Source organism: Marmota flaviventris, chromosome 8 (assembly GCF_047511675.1).
Source record: "Marmota flaviventris isolate mMarFla1 chromosome 8, mMarFla1.hap1, whole genome shotgun sequence".
In the NCBI taxonomy this organism is placed as follows: Eukaryota; Metazoa; Chordata; class Mammalia; order Rodentia; family Sciuridae; genus Marmota; species Marmota flaviventris.
This window is the reverse complement of record NC_092505.1, coordinates 26754139-26776788: the sequence shown is the minus strand read 5'-3', so window position 1 is coordinate 26776788 and position 22650 is coordinate 26754139. Positions and strand designations below refer to the sequence as shown.

Here is a 22650-nt window from a genome sequence, read left to right as displayed (position 1 = left end):
ATATTTTAAAAATGGAAAAACTGAGATACAAAAATGTGAATTTAGTATCATTCTAAGAGCACGATCAGTGGTATGGATCTCTTGACCCATACCAGTGTTCTTGACACTGTTTCAAGTTAAGGTATTTCCTCATCTTCCAAATGCACACTTTATTTTCCACTGGAATTATTTTTGGTACTCACTGAGATTCATTTCTTTCTTTTTATTTTATTTTTCCTCATGGTTCCTTAACATTTAACTAATTATGAAATACTCCGAAGGCAAGAGAATACAGTGGAAGACAAAACTGTTTCCAAAACTTAGATGCCAATAATATTTTAGTTATTTTGAGAAAAGGCATCTATGAATAAAGATATTTTTGAGATTATTCTATTCATGCCTACATAAAGCAACATGATTTGCTGAGAGTATTTATTGGCACAAAGCTGCAAGTATGTATTACAGTTCCATTTTAGGAACCGATAATCAAATCAGTTGTGTAATTTAACTTGTAGTGTTCTCCCAAAACTGTTTGGAACAAGAACTATAAATAGGAAGTACAGTTTATTCAAGTCCATAATATATAATACTTGATCCTGGAAATTTGCCACCTTCTAAAACATGTCTTTTCCATGAACCTCTGTTTAGCAATGCTCCCCAAGGAAAGAAAGGTATGTATAAATTATCCATAAGACATATATACTGTATGTTCAAGTACACATAAATCTGAGGATTTTAACATCATAAGGGAGAGTTGGCACTTTAAGGAAGTATGCTTTTTGACATTGTTAAATTTTCTCTATCTTAGAGACTGATAAATTTTAGGCAAAAGTTTTACATAACCTACCTATTCTTTGAAGGAAATGCATTATGCTTCTCTTAAGTAAGGAGACTTCTCAATAAAGATAAGATTTTTAATTTTTATGTTCTCTAAAAGCATTTCTTTGTGGCAACTAAAACAATTGTAATGAAGAACTATAGAAAACAAAACTCATTAAAATAATATCTTTAATGATATGTCTCACTATTTCATGAGCAACAGGCTTAAAACAAGTCTTTGACAGCAAGATGGACAACAACCTTCAGAGGTTACCCACTCTCTTTAGCATTGGAAGAGAAAAAGGAGATTCCGATATTAATTTTCTTTTTCTGGTACCAGAGATTGAACCCAGGAGTGCTTAACCACTGAGCCACATCCCTAGCCCTTTTCCATATTATGTAATAGACAGGTTTTGCTAAGTTACTTACAGCCTCACTAAATTGCTGAGGCTAGCTTTGAATTCACGATCCTTCTGCCTCAGCCTCCGAAGAGCATAAACCACAGTGCTTGGATTTAACATTCTTTAAAGAGCAAAATGAACAAATAAAACTGCCACAAAGCTAGCAAAATAATTGGGAAAACATCCATTGTTCTGATTATAATTATCCTGTTATCAAAGTACACTTATTGGTGTTTCATCAGTGACTTCATCTGTATGTACATAAATAGGATGATGAATGTGGAATATGTGTACTTGAACATACAGTCTCTGTGTCTTATGGATAATTTATACATACTATACATTACATATTACATATATATGTTAGATTCACACCCTATTCCTTCATTTGTTCCAATACCAATCTATGATCCAAAAACCTAAAGAAGGTTGAAGGAAAGAACATTAGAAATAGGAAAATGGTTTATGTAGCAGTCTACTCTGCAATCCCTCAGTGCCCTACATTATCTGGCACTTATTAGGTATCAATTTTTAAAAGTACAATAAAGCTTAAATACAAACCACATATATGTTTGGAATTGGATAATGTCCCTAGTCACAGCATGAGATTTTATTATACTTGGTCAGTGTAAGCTCATGATGATCAATTCCAATTTCTTTGGAAAAATTCATGTACCTGAAATAGGGAGCCTACACCCTGGGAACAAATCTTTACTCCTCACACTTCAGATAGAGCCCTAATATCCAGAGTATACAAAGAACTCAAAAAATTAGACAATAAGAGAACAAACAACCCAATCAACAAATGGGCCAAGGACCTGAACAGATACTTCTCAGAGGAGGACATACAGTCAATCAACAAGTACATGAAAAAATGCTCAACATCTCTAGCTGTCAGAGAAATGCAAATCAAAACCACCCTAAGATACCATCTCACTCCAGTAAGATTGGCAGCCATTAAGAAGTCAAACAACAACAAGTGCTGGCGAGGATGTGGGGAAAAGGGTACACTTGTACATTGCTGGTGGGACTGCAGATCGGTGCAGCCAATTTGGAAAGCAGTATGGAGATTTCTTGGAAAGTTGGGAATGGAGCCACCATTTGACCCAGCTATTCCCCTTCTTGGTCTATTCCCTAAAGACCTAAAAAGGGCATGCTACAGGGACACTGCTACATCGATGTTCATAGCAGCACAGTTCACAATAGCAAGACTGTGGAACCAACCTAGATGCCCTTCAATAGACGAATGGATAAAAAAAAATGTGGCATTTATACACAATGGAGTATTACTCTGCATTAAAAAATGACAAAATCATAGAATTTACAGGGAAATGGATGGCATTAGAGCAGATTATGCTAAGTGAAGCTAGCCAGTCCCTAAAAAACAAATGCCAAATGTCTTCTTTGATATAAGGAGAGTAACTAAGAACAGAGTAGGGATGAAGAGCAGGAGAAGAAGATTAACATTTAACAGGGATGAGAGGTGGGAGGGAAAGGGAGAGAGAAGGGAAATTGCATGGTAATGGAAGGAGACCCTCAGGATTATACAGTGGAGGAGGTAGAGAGAGAGGAGGGGAGGGGAGGGGAGAGGTGGGGAGGGGGGAGGGGGGAGGATGGGAAAGGCAGCGGAGCACAACAGACACTAGTATGGCAATTTGTAAATCAATGGATGTGTAACTGATGTGATTCTGCAATCTGGGTATGGGGTGAAGGTGGGAGTTCATAACCCACTTGAATCAAAGTGTGGAATATGATATGTCAAGAAATTTGTAATGTTTTGAACAACCCACAATAAAAAATTAAAAAAAAAATTCATGTACCTGATATCAAGCACAGTTTATACATACCTAGGGTACTTTAATGGGCATTGATGGAGTTTACAACAGAGATAGAAAGGTCCTACGGTCTGAATGCTGTGCTCCCTAAAATTCATATGTTAGAACCCTAATGCACAATGTGATACTGTAAAGAGGTATGGCCTTTGGGCCTCATGAATGGGGTCAGCACTCTCAAAAAGAGATTGAAGGGAGTTGTTCCTGCATGAACAGGATGCAGCAAGAAGGAACCATCTTTGAGGTGCAGAGCAAGACACCAAATTTGCTTGGCCCCTTGATGCTGGACTTCCCAGCCTCTACAACTGTGGGCGACAAGATTCTGGTTAGAAATTACATAGTCTAAGGAACTCTGTTATAGCGACCTGAACGACTTAAACAAAGGAAGTTTAAAATTTTATTATGAAAGAAGAACTAACTATGGAAAGAAGGAGAATTTAGGGAAAGAAGGATATAATGGTTTACTGAACATCTTCTGAGAGCAGTATACCTTTGCTGTTTCATTTAGTATTTATAACAAAAGAAAATTTTATTATCACCATTTTACAAATAAAGAAAGTTAAGCACAGAGTTTAAACAAGAATAGTGGCTCATACAAAGAAAGGTAAGGCAAATTTGGTTATGAACTCCAAATTGAGAATTCTCAATTTCTAAAACATGGTACAACCAATAAACACAGATAAGAAGCAGAAAATTGACATCACAGTTGATGTGACTGAAGCAAGTGCTCAGTGATTGGATTTATTTTGCTAGTGTTTGTGGCTTCTTAAAGAATTGGATCTATATCTTTAGGCTTGTTACATTGTAAGGATGCCATATAATATCTGGGACTTGGAGCTGTGTAAGTTCCAAGAATGTGTTTACTAGCCATTTTCTGAATTGCATAATTCCTTTCTAAAAATAAATAAGAGAAATGACAAATAATTTCTCTCAATCTTTCAAGGGGTTCAAAAGTGAAAATATTCATGTGTATTTGAAGTCAGACTTTTAACTAGAAAATATAGTTCATTTACAAAATTCATTTGTCAGAATTAGACTTTTCTTCTTCCCTGAATAAAAGTTGCTTAAACTCTTTGCTTTGCTTTGAAAGGAAAAGTGTGCTTTTCCTAGATTCGGTGTAACTCTGAATATGGAAATGAGAAAAATATAGTGTGATTTTAACTTTATCATACCAGAAACAACAGGTGTAGATTCCATTTTAATGCCCTGTATCCTTTCAACGTCAACTAAAGTACCACTTTTTAAAGTCTTCTTTTCATAGAGATTAGATTCTCATTCTAACAATTTCGCCCTATATTTTATCTGCTAAGTGAGTTATAAACTTACTCTTTGGAAGCAGGACATTTTCTCCATCTATTAGTATCTGTAATTTCAAAATATTATTATGTAGCTCTGATAGCTTTTAAATGTGTCCACAAATTCTCACATATTTCTCTCTTCAAAAGATGGATCATAATGCCCCTCCTCTTTGTGTGAGCTGGATTTAGTAACTTGATTCTAGTAAAAAGAATATGATGGAAATGTTGATGTTTAACTTCTGGGACTCGGTCTTAAAAGGAGTTATGTTCTTTCCTTGTCTAACACAATAGCTGAACTTATACAGTACATAAAAATCATTAGAAATAATAAACACAGATTAATGCTTAATATCAGTATTCATCTCAATATTATCACAACATATTCAATGACTCTTTTGTTTGCCACTTATAAGGTACTGTTTGAAATGTTGCTTCAGCCTCTTTTTCCTTTTCCTTATAGATTGTTCACACCTCTCATCTCAAATCTGTCTAATGAAACTTTCAGAAGGACCTGCTGCTCTTGTTTATTAATAGATTATCAGATTACACCATAATCTTAAAAGTTCTTCCCAGTAACACAAGTGTTTTGACTTCAGTTAACCTCACTAAATAACTAAATGAATAAATCAATAAATAATGACAACAACAAGAAAATGTCCCACTTTGGTCCACACAAATCAATAAATAATGACAACAACAAGAAAATGTACCACTTTGGTCCACACACTACACATCTTTCCAAACAATGGTGTGCTGCAATGGATATAATTTTAAAGTTTTATATAACCAACAGGCTGTGATTAGCCCATATTGCATTCATTATTAATCCAATTTTTATCTCAAGAACTACATGACTAACTCTACATGCTGATATCTCCCACGAGAACAGAAGTGGGTTAGTCTAGGTTGCGCAGAGATAAGTCTCCACACCATCCCACTTTGTAGACACAGGTCTGTCTTATTGCTTGGGTGGAGCAGTTAGACTTCTGCATTGTCAGAAGTGACTGTTTTCAAGATAAGATGTATCAGTTAAGAAAGTGTTCAGCTCTGAGGAATGGAAAAATCCACAATAGTGTCTTAACCAAGTAGGCAGCTTATGTTTCCATAAACGAGAAGTCCAAACAAAGGCAGTCCAAGGCTAGGGCAGCTTCCAAAGAATGTCCTTAATGACCAGGCTTCCTGCCTTTTCCTGCTCCACCATCCTCACATCTCTGCCTTTGGCCTGCTGGTGGAAGATGGCTGCTAACTCACCAGATATCATGTCCAGCATTAGATAAGAAAGAGTGCAAAGGACAAAACTCATAGATCTTTGCTTTTCTTTTCCCCTTCCTAAAAATTTGTTAGCATTTCATTGGCCAGCCCTGAATCCCATGGCTACCTCAAACTAAAGAAGAGGCTGAAACTTCAAATACTTACTGTTTCCATAATAAAAGACATCAGGAAAGAAATGGGTTAAATTGGGTATGGAGTGATGTGGGTACTCAATACTTTAATAGCTGCCATAGGACAGAATGTATGTGTATATGTTATGCATTTTAATTAAATAATTTAATTAAATGTGTACTACATGTATATTTTTGATTAAATATTCAGTTATCAATATTTTTTTCTCACTAAAAGAGCTCAGGAGAAATACGTTTTGACTCAGTCCTGGGTAGGGGTGCTTGACAGTGCTTAATTTCATGTGCAGTGAAGGTAATAAATGTTATCCCTCTTTTCTATCATGAATATGAATGACGCTCTGAAGGCTGAAAGCAACCTAAAAATTTACGTGAGAAATGAGGCATGCAACATTTTTGAAAATATATTAGCCCAAAGTCTGTATTATTGCATATTTTATACCCTTTTCAATATGCTACAAAAGGTTTGAACCATCAACTGAACACTGCCAGAGAAGAACAAACAAGAACAAGGATACAAAAATAAATGCTGGGAGTCAAGTTCCCCCAAGACATTCTTTATGGTTGGAATAATGATGACAGAACTAAGCAGGCTGCTTTCCCTCAGACTCTCCTGATCAGCACTTCTGCAAGCCTGGTTCTCCAGTAAGTTTATCCCAGGCCAAGCGCATAGAAATAGTCATGGAGCAAGTCAGTCCTGGGAAAGGCATTCCACCAACATACTCTCCCACACCACTGGCTTCTTTGTAACTTCTTCCATCCCTGACACCTATCTCTCATTTTGAAAATGTACAGAAAGCATGTCTGTTTCAAGACTTTCTGATTGGAAATTAAGCATATGTTTAAGTCTTTTAATCTGAACTTTTTAATGTCCTAATATTTTATATGTGTGGTCATGTGATAATTATAATTACTAAAATATTTTACAATCTATAAACTTTTTCCTGTGTTACTGGTATTCTGTAAAATAGTCGTATGAAAACATTTATTCTGTTAGGATATTATACATTATCTTAATCCTTTCTATTTTTTTTTTTCTTTTTGTACTGAGGATTCAACCCAGGGGATGCTTAATCATTGAGCCACATCCCCAGCCTTTTTTATATTTTATTTAAAGACAGGGACTCGCTGAGTTGCTAAGTGCCTCACAAAGTTTCTGAGGCTTAAACTTGTGACTCTCCTGCCTCAGCCTCCACAGCCACCAAGATTACAGGTGTACGCCACTATGCCCAACATCCTTTCTATTTTAAAAGAGTTTTAAAATTCTATAGTGAGCATAAATCATTCCAATAAGGAACAAAAATCAACTTCACTTTTTTCTAGAGGCTGTTGAGTTCCAAGGACAGAGCTGAGCCAAGTTTGGACTTGTCAATTGACAATGCATGGGACTTCATGTCTGTAAACGATTACCAACCAAGAATCAAATCCTGATCCCAAAAAGTCTCATGGTTTAGATTCTGAGCAGTGTCAGAGATTCACATAAATCCCCCATCCCTAGTCCCCAGTCATGACTATGCATTTGGACAAGAGTGTGGCTCAGAAGCCTGCAGCACCACCAACCCACCATTACCACCACCAACTCTGGGTCACTAGGGACTGAACTCAGGGCATTTTGTGTGGTAGGTAGGTAGCTACCACAAAGCTCCATTCCCAGTCTAGAGTCTACATTTTCAACAAGTTTTCCAAGCAAGTCTGATACAGATGGTGCTCAGGCTACACCTGCAGAAACATTGTTATACTGGTCATCTGTTCTTTGATGGGAAGACACAGTCTGTGCTAACGGTCCCCCTTGGTCCCACTGACAGCCTGTCTTCCCCTTAACAGTAGATTTGCTTCTCCGTCTGAGAATGATTCCTTCCCTTCCTCATCTTTCAAAGGGTAAACTGAATCCACTTTCCCTCAATCACAAGGAGTTAATAAATTGATACCTTACATACACTCTTTTTGTTAAAACAAAGTATTCTGTCATACAGATAACATTTCTTAAATAAGTTTAATTGATGCCTATTATGAATAAGAACAGAGTTATTAAAGAAAGATAAGATTAGTCCCTTCTCCCAAACAGGGATTTCCCAATGAGATGGCTCCTGTTTGTCTGCCACTGGGTATGAATTCCTTAAACTCACCTTTAGTGGTAAACTACATGGCAAAATTGAATGGTTACCATTCTAGAAGCCCCACTTCTTAGTCAACTAAAAGTTCTCAAAGCATTAGTGTTAGAGGAAAGAATTATCTTTTACCATTTTCTTCTAAGAACTTTCTGCATTATTTCCTTCTGACAGTTTTATATTTTCTACTGAAAATCTAAAGAAAAATTTCCTTTGGCACAAGACATATCTGGGGGAACTTTTCCTATAAACCAGCCAGTATTTTTTAGACATATCTGGGGGAACTTTTCCTATAAACCAGCCAGTATTTTTTCTGACTATCAGACAATGTTTCACTAAGATATTATATCTGAGACCTTATCTGAATTTAGGAAAATGAGGTTGCATATTTCAGAGATAATCTGCCAGCTGCGCTTGTGAAAGTGTCATCCAGCCCTTGTAAAGAATAAGAAAGGGTGGTGGGGCAGGGAAGGAGGGGAGAGAGACGTAAAGCAAAAAAAGAAGAGGAGCAATGACCAACAACCAAATTTTTTAAAGCATCAACTAAATGCCAGCCGTGAAGCTAAGGGCTGTAGTGAGGTATCTCACTCCATCTTCATGACAGCCCTGAGACAGAAGGTCCTTTATAGACTGATTTTACAGAGTGATGAAAACTGAGGTAGAAGAGAGCAAAGAAATGGCCCAAAGTCATATGGCAACTACAAGTCAAACCAAGATGTGACCACACTCTGATTTCAAAGCCCTTGTTCATGCACTTTTGGTGACTCTACTGGAAGACAGGTGCTCAGGCAATGTGCTAGCAGACCTCAGGAGAATACTCTCATTCCGGCAGCATCAGATCAACCAGCAAAAGCTGCAGTTGATCAAAAGTTATAGCCCATTGTTTAATTCATTGGAGGGCCTCCAACAGCCTCAGAAATCAGGCTGAATTTAGGAATGTGAGCTCCCTTTCCTTACCAAATCAACCCTTCACAATTCATATGCTATATATCCTCTGCCTATTGATCAATCTACTGCAGCAAGGAAGGTCAGTTCTAAATTTTCTAATAAAACTATCACAATGATTAAAGAGGACCTTATGGCTGTCAGAAAAATATCAAAAATCAGCCTGATGCTTGAGTTGCCTCTATTGACTCATATACTATTTTTTTTTTTTTTTTTTTGCTACAGGATGAATAGCAAGTACTTAGCTGTGAATTTATGTTTTTATCATTGTGAAGGCCCAACATTTGGATGTTGTTAATTGCTTGAATGCCTGGGCTAATTAATGCATTTTCAGAGGAATAAGTCAGGAACCAGAGTATATGTCTTTATATGAAATGTTTCACTAAGATATTATATCTGAGATCTTATCTGAATTAAGGAAAATGAGATTGCATATTTCAGAGATAATCTGCCACCTATGAGGAACAGCCTCACACTGAAGGTTGTCAAATAGTTCCAAGTATTTAGCAAAAGTCTCATCAGAGAACATCCCAGTATATTAATTTAACAGACCCAGATCTTTTTATCAGAAGGCCATAGAGCATGATGTTTTGCACAATCAAAATCTTATTATCTCAAATCATTTTTGATTTTTTTTCATTTATGTTCCAATTCATAGGGACATAAGTTTATCAATCACAAAAAAACCAACAATAACTAACTACAAAGTAGCTACCGGGCTGTCTAAATATTGTACACTATATCTAGCATATTAGAGAGCTCAGTAACAAGATTTTCACAAAACACCAACTAAATGTTGATTATTCATATTATTCACCTGATAAGAAGTTCCTTGTTCTTTTTCTTGAAAGGTATTCATGTGAATGTTCAAAAGAAAGCCATCTTCATTTAGACCTACAGAAAGAAATAAAGGTTACACATAGATTGTCAAAAATGACAAGATTTAGGGCTGGGATTTAGCTCAGTATTAGAGCTCTTGCCCAGCACGCATGAGGCCCTGGACACCAACACTGCAAAAAACAAATAGAAGTAAAACTACAAGATTTAGGAAGTTTAGGTGCAATTTAATATTAAGTGTGTTTTTAGATAGTCTATTTATGAATTTATATTGGCTTGGTCATAAAATTTCCTTAAAAGTGTACTATTTTTACAAGAAATAGATCAAAATAAAATAGTGAAATAACAAAATTAAAACTCAAAATGCCACCAACCAGCTGTGTCCTTAAGCAAGCCACAAAATCTTTCAGGGACTTTTTCTCTCTTGGTAATAAAAGGATAGCACACTAGTTACAAAAGCCACTTCAGACTCCAAAATACTATGATTCCCTGCTGTTATCACCTCACCTGCTTCTGTTAAACTAAGCTATCCACCCCTGGCGTTTTGAGCTTCATTAGCTTGGGTCTTCTCAACATGAATTATTTATGTCAAAATTATTCTATGCATGCTTTAGTGAAAGCTTTGGAATTTGCTTGTAGCTAAATGAAACCTTTTCAAAAATAACAGCAATTCCTTTTCAGACCCTGTACAAAGAGCTTCATTTATTTAAATCTGAATTATATAATGTGTTAAAAGAGGAAAAAACCTATGGGTTACTTAATCTGTTTTATTTTACAGATGAGGAGACTGTGACCCACAAAAAATCACCTGGCCACCAAACAAGTAAACATTCTCTTCACCTTCACTCCTTTTTACTTGGAATCACTGCTAGAATTTTCCACAATTCCTTTGTTCCCTGTTGTGCACTGAAGTGAAGCCTATCCTCCATGCACAGTGAGAACAGAATTTTCCTCAAATTCCCCTTATATGTTACAGTTGAAACATAGGTTAAATTCATAGTGTCAGAGTTATTTGCACCAATAACCGAATATTTAAACTCAAAGTCACTATGCTATAGGATTCCAATAGGACTCTAAATTTTAAAATGAGTTGATTCTGTGATGTGGTTCTTTCAAACAAGATATTCTATCATTGGGTCAGGATGCCAAAAGTTGTGATTTTTGCAACCTGTTTTTTTGTTTGTTTCTGTAGTTTCAAAAGACAATATTTCTTCCCTATATTTCTTTCTCTATTTATTTTTGATCCCTTTGAAATGAATTTTGAAGAGTTCCTTCTCAAGACATTGCTTTAAGTATGGACAAAGGTAAGTGGCCTCCTGTACTCTAGAATCTGTAATCTCTCTGAGGAAATTGGATGTGATTATGTACAATGAACTTACATAATAATACAAGGTTGTTAGAATGAGTGGTTCAGACACAATAGGATGGGATGAGATTATTATGACCTGAGGTACTTATGCAAGAGTCAGGGCCCGCATAAAAGCTTGAAGAATATGTATTCTAAGGCAAGGTGGAAGAAAAAGGAAAATTACAAATTCAGCAGTGTTTGTACAAATGCACTGAACACGGGCCTACAGTACAGAATGAGTGGACCATGTTTAAGTGCAGAGATTGAGATCCGTTATTCCAGAGGGCAATTCTGGATATGCTATATGAGGAGAGAGGGCTGTGTGGGTAACTGTGGCCAAATTTAAATGGTCCCTCAGTATCAGGTGCAAGAATTTGGAGATCAATGTTGCAAATACAACCATTTGCAAATATTACAGGAAGTGGATTGCCCAAGGAGACAATGGATGTGCTATAGTGAGCTAGAGGGCCAGTTCACCAGCTGAAAGGTAGTCATGGCTTTCAGCTCTCTAAATGAACTCTCCTGAGACTTTGGGTCCAGGATTTTTGGTTTCCCTCATGTTTTTCAAACAAGTATGAATATGTGGATTTTAATGTAAAAATTTCTGAGTTTTAAAATATCAAATGGCCACAAACAAGCTTATCTTCGGAATAAATTCAATGATAATTACCAGTTTTCACCCCTGCTATAGAAAACTGGGGCTTGTGAGGGTTTGGGACTAAGGCTGGACACCAGGATAATTGCACTTTACGAAGATTAACCATAATGTGTGTTGGCAAGTTTCCCAAATATTTCCCCAGAAAGACAGCATTTTTAACCACAGGAGTACTTTGCGTCTAAATAGTGACAAAGAGCAATAGCTAAATTAGGCAATATGCAGACTGAGTTTTCTAAAGATGGCCACAAACATATCTCTTCTGCAGTGTGACCTGTCACCACTCCATCAAGAAATGGAGTTCGAGTCTCCTCTGATTGAATTTAGGCTAAACTTGGTGACTCACTAGTCACAGTTGAATGTGGTAGAAGTGACGCTTTGTGACATCCAAGGCCAGGTTAGAAGAAGACTTATTGTTTCTGCCTTGATCTTTTAAGGTGCTCATTTCCCAACACTTTTTCCCTTGTTGTGGAATGAAACTTTTTTTCTGTTGCTTCTTCTTGAAACTTAACCATTAGGCCCAGAGAAGTTGAAGTCATATGGAGAGGCCACATGTTGATTCTCCAGATGAGTGTCCAAGCTGAGCCCAGTCCATCCAAGATCAAGTGCCAGACAGGTAAGTGAAGAAGCCTGTATATGATCATTCACCAAACTTTTAATGTCTTCCCAGTCATTCAAGTCTTCCCAAATGAAGTCCAAGACATCATATCAGGAAGCACTGCTCTCACTGAATTCCTGATATCTGTCTGAATTTCATGAGCCTTAAAAATATTGTTTTACATCACTAAATATTAGTGTGGTTTGTTTGAGCAACAGATCACCAGAACAACCATGAACTGCATAGTGGATCATAAACATCTGTATGCATAGGAATGCACCATCCCACATAAAAATCACTACTCAAATTTTCCCTCAAATGAATATGCAGAAAAATAAACTTGATGAGTTAAGGAAAACTATCTTTATTTCTAATTAACTTCTAGGTAATTCTAATAGGGATACATCTGACTATAATAATTTTCAAATAGGGAACTATAATCCTAAGAAGAATTCATGTAAATAATTTAAGGATCCAAGATTCAAGATTTATTTGTACAAAAAACAGGATCTCTAAGTGCTGCCATTATTGAATTCAGAAGAGCTTCCTTGGAAGTCTAAGAGCTGCCTCCCATGCAGGTAGCCTTTGCTCAGGGAGTTCATTCAGCCATCATAAGTGGACATTCAGTTGTGAAATAGCTCTTCTCTCTGCCATTCCTCTTATAGTGCAGTCTAGTCAGAGTTGAAGTGCCTGCTCTTGCGAAACATTTTCTTTATTTTTTTTTAATTAAATGTGTAGGGTTGGGGGTGTAGCTTAGTGATAGAACACTAACACATGCCAAGTCCTGGGTTTAATTCCCAGCAGTGCCAAAAAAAGAAAAAGAAAAAGAAAAGTGTGCTACCAAAATATTATCCAGTATAGTAAATACATTTGTGACTTTGTTCGTTGTCTTAAAATGAGGATATTAGGAATCAGACCAAAAAGAAAAAGAGGGAGGAGGAGGAGGAGAAGGAGAAGGAGGAGGAGGAAGAGTAGGAGGAGGAGAAAAGAATTAATGGGGTCTTAAAAATCAAGCCAAAAATATTTATATGCTTACTTCAAAGAGGCTGGCCAAATATTGATATTGAGTAAAATTCAGGACAGAATGGTTTCAAACCATAGCATTCACTTGATAGAAGGCCCTAAGAATACCACTGTTCTCCCCATGGGTTTTCTTTTGAGAATGAAATTTACAAGATCATATGTAAAGAGGATTTATTTTTAAAGTAATTCTGCAGTAGTGTGAATGGAGTTAACACTGCTTTTACTACTAACCATGGTTTCCTGTCCTTATTTCTTATTCCTTTATTTCCTTTACACGCTTTTTTTTTTTTCAAATGCTTATATGGAATAGTTTATCACAGTCATATTGACTATAAAATCAACTACATGCCCAAATGCTTTGATTCCTTTTCATTATTTTTAAAAATATTGCTTTGCTTTTATTCTTTGTAATTTTTGGTATGAAGTAGGAAAACCTTGTTCTTGAATCTATTTTTATGTAAATTCCAACTTGATCTTCAGTGAACTCCAATTCATAGTTTTCAAAAGTTTGTTTTTCTCAGTTTTCTTTCATAAAACAAAAGCCAAAATAGATTTAAAACTTTAGAATTGAAATCAATTTACAAAACAATGAATATTATCCCTGTTTACAATGCTGAAATATAATTAACATAAATTCGAGATTAATTTGCCTTGACACCTAAGATATTTGAGTTTTTTTAAATGGCAAAGTCCTGAGCAATATATTTACCCTATATTTATTTTACAGAAGTAGTCTCTTACTTCAATGCATGTAGGTTTAAACAAAATTCTTCTTAGAAAAAGGAAATGGACAAAATAAAGAAAGAATATTAGGCTTCTGCCACTAAACTTACTCTTTGCTCTGCCAGATATAGCATAGCCATGTTGTGGAGCTATGTGAATATCTGTAAGGATTAAAAGGACAGGCACAAATCTTCTGCTAAATAGAGCCTATGCAAGTTTTGCATCAAATCCCAATACTCCTTAGGGGTACATGCTATTAACAGAATGAGTGTCATGTAGAAATACCATTTTGAAATTTTGGTCTTTGAGGTTGTAAGGTTTCTTAAGAGTTAATGTTGTTCCTACCATTATTTTCTCTATATATTTTCTTCTTCTATTTTATTGTGGCTGTCTTTATAATTTCATAATTAGTGTTCAGTAAAAATCAGGGGCTATAGATAATAACAATGATAACAACAATGGTGCACTTTCCCATTTTCATGTCACTAGATTCCAGACTGCCTATCCTCAGGCACAGTAAACCATTCTTAAGTAATTATGCAACTAACTGCTAAAAAGTACTATTTAAAATGAGAAAGAAATATTATGGGTTGATATGTAGGGCACTAATTGCTTAGAAATACTCTGTGACATCCAAATGAAGCTACTACACCCATAAAATTTGAGCCCACAACTTGTGGTTCTCCCTCCCCCCACTAAATTTCTCCCTTCAATTTATAATGTCACCGACAGCCTTGGTCTCAGGCCATCAACTCTTCCCAGCACAGCATTAATCCCTAGGTAATGTCCTGTGACTCAACTGCTACTGCTGAAATGTGGGCTGAATTTCTTGGTCACACACACACACACACCCTGAATGTACATGAACACTCAAAAACCTGAGAAATAGCAAAGCTGGGAAGTAAGAGATTTCAATTTTTTTTTTCGTCTTCTTCTTTGTCAAAGAAAAGACCATCAATCAGAAGCACCTCATCTGAGGTCAAGATCCTTTGCTGTTTTGTCAGAGTAACTATAACAGAATTACCTGCCCATTACTACTAAATGTAAAAAGTAAAACAAAGCCAGCATTTCTTACAATGGCAATTGTAGAAAATAGAATACTTAAAGGAAGTTATGGCAAATTTCTTAATTAAAAATAATATATAATACAGTTATAGCTTCATTAACCATAAATCAAAAAATAATAATTTAAATTATAACACGTGCTTGTTAGAGGGAAGGATAAATGGATGGATAGGTGGATGAATAGACAAAATGACAGATATATGGATGAATGTTTGACTGACTCAGACGAATGCCAGTTATATAGATGAATATAACTGGCATTCATCTGAAGACAGAATCCAATGAAAACATGATAATATTAAAACATTCCCTTTGTTGTAATTAAAAAAAAAAATTTCCTAAAATCCTGAAATGTTTCACTTACTTGTTACAGAGAAAATTTTAAATCTTTAAAAATTTAATTAAAATCACTTGCCGAATGTTACTTAATCTTGGATAAAATTGAAATATTTCAAAAGAAAAGTATTATTTTCATAAATAATTGATTTACAAACCTAAGAGCTTGGTGGAAAACTAAAATGAAAAAATCTTAACAGAATATAGAATCAAACAAGTATTAAGGTCCTAACTGCAAAAATACATTAAAATTCCCTTTGTCCCCAAATATTAAAAAATATTTTTAGTTAAACATCAACAACTTTTAAATTATTAATACCTAGTATTACTGGTCATTTCTTGTTTCAATAACCTTGGGAGGAATACTAAATAGACCAACTTTTTACAGTTTTGTTTATCTTTGTGAACTCATGGGTAGGATCTGGAAGGTCCTCCAAAGTCTCATGTGTTAAAGGTTCCAATGCAGCCATGTTCAGAGGTGGGACTTTTGGGAAACAATTGGATCTTAAGAACTCTGATCCCATCAATGGATGATCATTGGTGGTTGCATGGATTACTGGGTGGTAGTAAAAATGAGGCATTAGGGCATGGTTGGAGGAAGTATGTCAATGGAGGAATCCTCTGGATGGGTGTTTTCTTGTTTGACCCCTTCTTCCTTTCTCTGTACTTCCTAGCTGTCATGAGCTGACACGCTTTTCCTTGCCAGGCCCTTCTACCATGATGTTCTGCCTCTCCTCAGGCCCAAAGCAATGAGACCAGTCAACATGGATTGAAACCTCCTCGGAAGCTGTGAGACAAAATAATTCTGTCCTGCTCTAAGTTGTTTTTCCTCAGGTATTTGTCACAGTGATGAAAATCTGACTAACATAAATATTTATCTTCCCAAAGTTAAGTAATTTTAATTATGAAGTCATTTATTATTAATAAATTATTCTATACCTGACTGCTAATTTCCTCCTCATGGGAATTTTTAAATTATGAAATGGCATAATTTTACATTAATAATCAATGTTATTTCTCCTAAATTAATTTTTAGAATGTCAATATAATGACTATTAAATATATTGCTATCTTTAAAGGATTTTTCTATTTGCTGATTTTTAATGAATTTTAAAATTATTTTGGACATGAAAGATTTTCAAATATTACTTGCAAGTGATTCTTTGCTTTTTGCTACAACAGGCAACTTAGATTTTACTTCCTTTTTATATGTGTATCTATGTGACTGCATGTATATAACCATATATATATGCACATAAATATACATATATATGCCATTTATATAGAGAGAGAGATCTCAACAAGTTCTAATACTACTCATGCTATCTTATTTGTTTTTCCTTTGTAAGTGGACCACAATGCCCTATGTGAGAGATGTAAATTTTTCTTACCTGCCCTTTAAACTACTTTGGAAAAAATGCAAAGTCAGCTGAAATAAATTTAGCAATTACCTTTTAGCTGACAGGGCCTTCTGATGTGGGAATTATTCTCAGCCTTGCTGGGTTCCTGCCAGATTGTGTCATTCACAGTTTTTCCTTCTAAAGTAAAGCAGAAGATTAGTTAGCAAAATTCATGGTAATATCTATTGAGTAAGTATAAGAAATATTCAAAACGATTTCAGCACATGGTTGTAACCTGCTAAGTGATACGTTAAGAGAGCTCTGTAGCCCATTCTGGAGGGTTCTAGTCTCTGATGGAAAGCCCCAGGTGACCTGTGGACTGTTCATATAAGCACTCACGCATGTGTGGTACAATGCTATTACACAAGTGCTTCTTGCTAGATCATATTGCATTATTCTTTGGAGTAGTTTTCTTAAATTCATTACCATTTTTTACATAAGTTAAAATACCCCCACCCTTCCACATTTCCCAACATGTTTAACAAAATTATAAGTATGTAAAGAGAACACTGAGTTATGATAATTTCATGAAACTGTAAAATGCTTGAACAGAAGGATCATAATTTGCTTAGCCTGGTCCCTTTCAACATCTAAAGTACCTAAAGCAAGGCCTGGACATGTAAGAACTGCAGCAGATGAAGAACTAGAGTCTCCTCTCATCTATTTGCCAAAGATTATGTGTTATATTTTTACTGAAAAAAAATTAAGTAATTATAAGCAAAGTATGAAGACAAATTCAGCATACTGTGTTATTTCTAAAGTCACCATTTGCTTTCATGTTTTGATTATAGAAAACACATATGATCACCAAGAATTGCTAAGATGGAAATATCCCTGATCTTGTATGTGTAAATAGAATAGATGACCGTGAGAATGATCTTGATGGAAAATTAAATTTCACCTTACTTTCTTTTATGTAATACCACACCCTATTCAAACCAGATCTGCTACTGAAAATATTTAACAACTAATGCCCACAGGATGCGAACGAATTAGATAAAGCATAGTCCCTATCAATGCCAGGGCTGGAAGAACATCAAACCTGATTAAAGTGCAGATATCTTAGGAATATGCACGTATTGAGGATGATCACCCTAATCAGATTGAGCTTTTCAGATCCTATAAGGAAATCAGTTTGGAAAAGAAGGAAATGGGGATGAACATCAGACTCATAGGCTCTGTGGAAAAAAGGAAAGGAGAAAGGGTTCCCTATAGGTGTGACACACTACACTAAAAAATGAATTCCTAACTGCGTAATCCAGATGTTTTGCCGTTGTGAATTTTAGAATGACTGGCTCCCTATATTCTTTAAAGGAAGGAGGGAGATGATCCATTAACTCTCTAAAAGTTATTAATAGAATTACATTTTTACTTTAGAATTAAAATGCAAATCAAACCAATTGCCCTTATTATTACTATGGATGTTATAATAGTAGAAACTAAAGGGACATCCTGGTGTGTGAAACGCAGTAGAAAAGTCTTTTGCAACTAAAACTGTATTCAGCTTCATTTTTATTTGCTTCTAAATTCAAAGATATGAAGGATCTCTAACAGGTCACCTTGACCATGGGCCAACCAAAGCAAATGTGGAGAGCTGGAAGATAATCAACTAATAAACCATCAAAGAGAGTCTTTCTAAATATAAAAGGAAATTATTCCAAATAAATCAATGATTTCTTTATTTTAGTCTTAAAGTTACAATAAAATTTTTTAAAATTCTATTGAATTCAAGACAACTCAATTTGACTTCCACTAATCATGTATTATTGCTTTACGGCAGTAGCAGAAAAAAATAAAGTTTAAGGAAACAGAATACAACATTCATATAGGTAATCTTATGAATCACTAACCAAATATTTTATTTTCAGATGTACATCTCCGGAATGTCCTAGAAGAATAAGAGAAACACATATTTAAATGTATATTTAATATATAAGATTTTAATTAAACAAGCTAGAATGTGTGCAATGCCTTTGAGAGAAGAATTAAATTCTACCTCTGAGGTCTGACTCCAGGTTTGAACTTTCTTGACCCTAAGTGCAAATTATTGTTAACACAAATATAATTTTGACCTGGAGTTTTTCATGCAATATGAAGAAATTAACATTCATAAAACCTGAAAAAGAAAATAGTGGACCATTTCTACATAAACTGAGCAGGTAATGGAAAAAAGTTTTTTTTCCTAGATATAGTCCTCTCTCAGTGTCTGCAGGGGATTGGTTCCTGGACTCCCTAAACCCTACTGCAGATATCAAAATGTGTCAACGTTTAGGTCACTTATATAAAATGATATAGTATTTTCATGTAACCTGTATGCATCATCCTGTATATTTTAAATCATCTTCAGATTATTTATAATATCTAATGCAATATAAATTCTATCTAAATAGTTGTTGAACCATTTTGTCGAGGGAATCTTGATAAGAAAATTCTGTCTATGTTCAGTACAGGCACAATTTTGAAAGTATTTTCAATCTGCAGTTGATTAAATCCACAGATATGGAACTTGTGACTACAGGGGACAGACTATAATTCTATTTAATAGAAAAAGAATGCTGCAAATTGATAGAGTTATTATGTAATCCCTCAAAAAACAAATGGATATGGGAAATAATCACCAATTGCTTCTCAAACTTTTAGTTAAAAGACTGATGGGCAACATTGTGCTGGATGGATCACCCTGATAAAGTCTGTACCCACAGTACCACCATCATAAGAACAGAGGTTATAAAATGTGGTTGATAATGCAATGCAACAGGAAGCTCACAGTCCTTAAAGACCTGCTTTTAAATATATATGCTTATCAAACTTGAATCTTATCACATCTTGAGAGTTAATTAAAATTTACAAGAAACACAGTATATAGGAAATGACATTTAAAAAACTATAACAAGGATTCAATCAGCAAAATTTTAAAAATAAAAAAAAATTCCTCCAGACATGCAACCCAGTGTCTTCAACAAATAAAAACATAAATTAAGAGACATGAAGCAAAGGCAATGTATGGAGCTTATTTGGATCCTGACTCAAACGATCTATGAAAAACACTGAAGGCTGATAGAGAAACTTAAACATTGGCTGTGTATTTGGTGAGATGATGTTATTTTCCTTATTTTGTTCTGGTAAAGTAGTGGTATTTTGATTATGCTTTTCAAAAAATAGCCCGTTTTTTACAACAGAATATATTGAAATTTGAAATTATATGGCTGCTATCTGCTTTATTAAAAATAAATAAATAAAAACAAAACAGTGGAAATAGGGGTGGGCTTGTAAAATGAGTTAAGCCAAAATAAGATCGACAGTAGTTGTTCAAACTTGGCAATGTGAGTTCATCATTATCTCCTCTTCTGTATGTGATGGAAATTTTCCATAATACAATGTTTTAAAACAGAAAGTATAAGACTATACTTACTCGACTTTGTTAATAGAGTCATGCATGAATGAACATACTCACATCCTATGCACATAACTACCCTTGTTAGAGCATCAGATTTCCACTACTGATATTCGGTAGTCGCTAAACTAAAGCCAAATTTAATTGCTTTAAAAAAAAAAAAAAAAGCTTCAGGTTGTAAGCAAAAACCTGTATATGTAAGATTCTTTCCTACTTAACAATTTTAATGCCAAATGCTTAGGCCATCTCTTGGCTAAAAGCTACTTATGCTGTAACAAAATGAGGTAGGTATGTAAAGGCATGCAATGTTATTCCCTTCAGGAATAACAATTGAGGAACTCAAAGAGTCTTCGATTTTGTTCTAACAGGTTAGAGCCTGAGGAGCACCTTAGTAGATTCTTTTGTTGGAAAAAGCATAATTTGGTCAGTCTCAGGCACCTTCCCTTTAATTTATCTTCCACCTGCCCCTTGATGCTTTGGTATCCTCTAATCTGTGAACGCATTAATCATAAGCCAACAACTGCAATTTTGTTTAAGTGTTTGACCTAGAATTAGTGAGTTGCTTATCCATGGATAAACAGCTAGGTAAGTTGGGCTTGAAGACTGAGAAGGGTACTGCCAAAGCTGGTTCTTTACTTGATTAAACTCATGCTTAAAATGCCAGTGTTGCAGTTTAAGTACTTTGAGACTGGCAAAATACAACTCCCCCTGCTTGGCAGGATCCTTGAACTGTGAATTGTCTGTGGATTCATGAGTTAAGCCAAATGCATGGAGCTTGTTTGAATCTCAACTTCTCAACTAGAAGAATGCTTTCAGCATGAAAGGGAGGAAAGAATGTGGAATACAGAGCACATGGGCTAGGAGAAGGCAAGGGCTGTGGAGAAAGAGGACACCCAGAGAATCTCACCCAGTTCACAATTTGGTCTCAGACCAAGATACAAGGAAGCTTAATTTTCTGTATCCTCAGCAACCGATCTGGAAGTTTCCGGCTAAACCAGTTTCCTGCCCCTGTGTATTTATTGCATACTAGTTAACATTCTGTTGCCTGGTGCCACATGTGTATGTCACGTTCTCTGGCAGCTCTGTGTGCAGAATGTAAAGCCAGGCCTGACCTAAATAACCCAAAACTCTGCAAACACATTCGTATTTGGATTAGATGAACTCTTTAGAAGATTAGTAGGCCACCAATAGACACATGTTTTCAACTAGGCTCCCAATTTAATCTGAGCCTAGTTTAAACATTTTTTTCTTCTGAAAATTTAATTTTCACATCCCTGTCTTCAGAAATGGCACAACACAGTTTTCTTATGCAATCGCATAAACAGAAATGGTTTCTGAGTTATACACACCCAGATATGCACAGGACAGTAAAAAAATAATAATAAAAATTAAAAAAAAATAGTCACATTCCACTTTATAGGACTAAGAGAACATAAAATTTACAAAGTAAATTTGACTTACTTTCTCTTTTTTGGTTCTTCATTGTCAGAATTAGAAACTTCCTGTAAAATAAATAAAGAAAAATAAAACCACTTTAAGAAATCAGAAAGAATTCAAACAGTGCTCAGCCTTGTGGTGTAAATCAAGTGCAGCTCATTTTGTCTTACCTAGTGAAATGATGAGTGTTTTCTCCTTTTTCAGTAATGTGTCACAGAGATTTTTATTTGTTTTCTTCTTTCACCTTTGCAACTTTACGAATGTTAGGGTATTTTCCCTATTAACTAGAGTTTATACCTCATTCTAAGCTCTTCCCAGTTAAACAAAAACAAAAACATAACTGGTCTTTTAAATCAAAGCATGTAATTAAATCCTCACAACTTCAGACCACCGAAACCAAGGGGAGAGATGAATGCCAGAGTATGCTAATTGCTTTATATAGTATCTTTTCTTTTTTTTTTTTTTTGCAGTTCTGGTGATCCAACCCAGAGGTCTCTCATTTACTAGCCAAGGGCTGCATCACCAAGCTACACCACCAGCTTGGTACCTTCTTTTGCCAAAGGAAAGTAGATTATTACAATACCCTATGGATGTTGAAATCATCTGTGATTCATCTGACCTTTCTCTTCAGAGCAACTGAATGGTTTGCAAAATCCCTTACACATTTAGGGGAAGAATATGTCACCATATTTTCTACCATCCTCGGAAGAGCTAAAATTCCCCCCAGGCCTCTTTGAGAACCCCTCAGATTCTCTTTTGTTCATCCCATCCTTCATTCAAAAAATGTGTACTGAACTTGTGCTGCATTATAGACAGCAGATCATGTTCTGGGAAGTTTGATCTGTTTGATATGGTAGAAATTTGCATACTGTACTAAAAAAATTGGAACACTATTCCATGTAGTGGGAAAGAGAAATACAAAGCTACAAAGAATGGTGAAAGAAAATCAAAAAAAGAAAATTTGGTAGGAGGGAAGAATAGAAGATTAGACAAGGGGGAATGAAGGGAAGGGAGGCAGATGGGAATAGGAAAGACAGCAGAATGAATTAGAC

At 35.4% G+C, this 22650-nt stretch overlaps 1 protein-coding gene across 1 annotated transcript in view; it reads right to left on the bottom strand.

Moving 5' to 3' along the window:
- Positions 1-22650, bottom strand: part of LOC139706651 (uncharacterized) — a 55845-nt gene that overhangs the window by 10863 nt on the left and 22332 nt on the right. The window contains exons 3-6 of the mRNA XM_071614882.1: positions 21623-21663; positions 18618-18655; positions 16819-16905; positions 9600-9676 (exon numbers count right to left, since the gene is read on the bottom strand). Of these exons, the coding sequence (XP_071470983.1) occupies positions 9600-9676; positions 16819-16905; positions 18618-18655; positions 21623-21663 (243 nt within the window). The remainder of the gene's footprint in view (positions 1-9599; positions 9677-16818; positions 16906-18617; positions 18656-21622; positions 21664-22650) is intronic.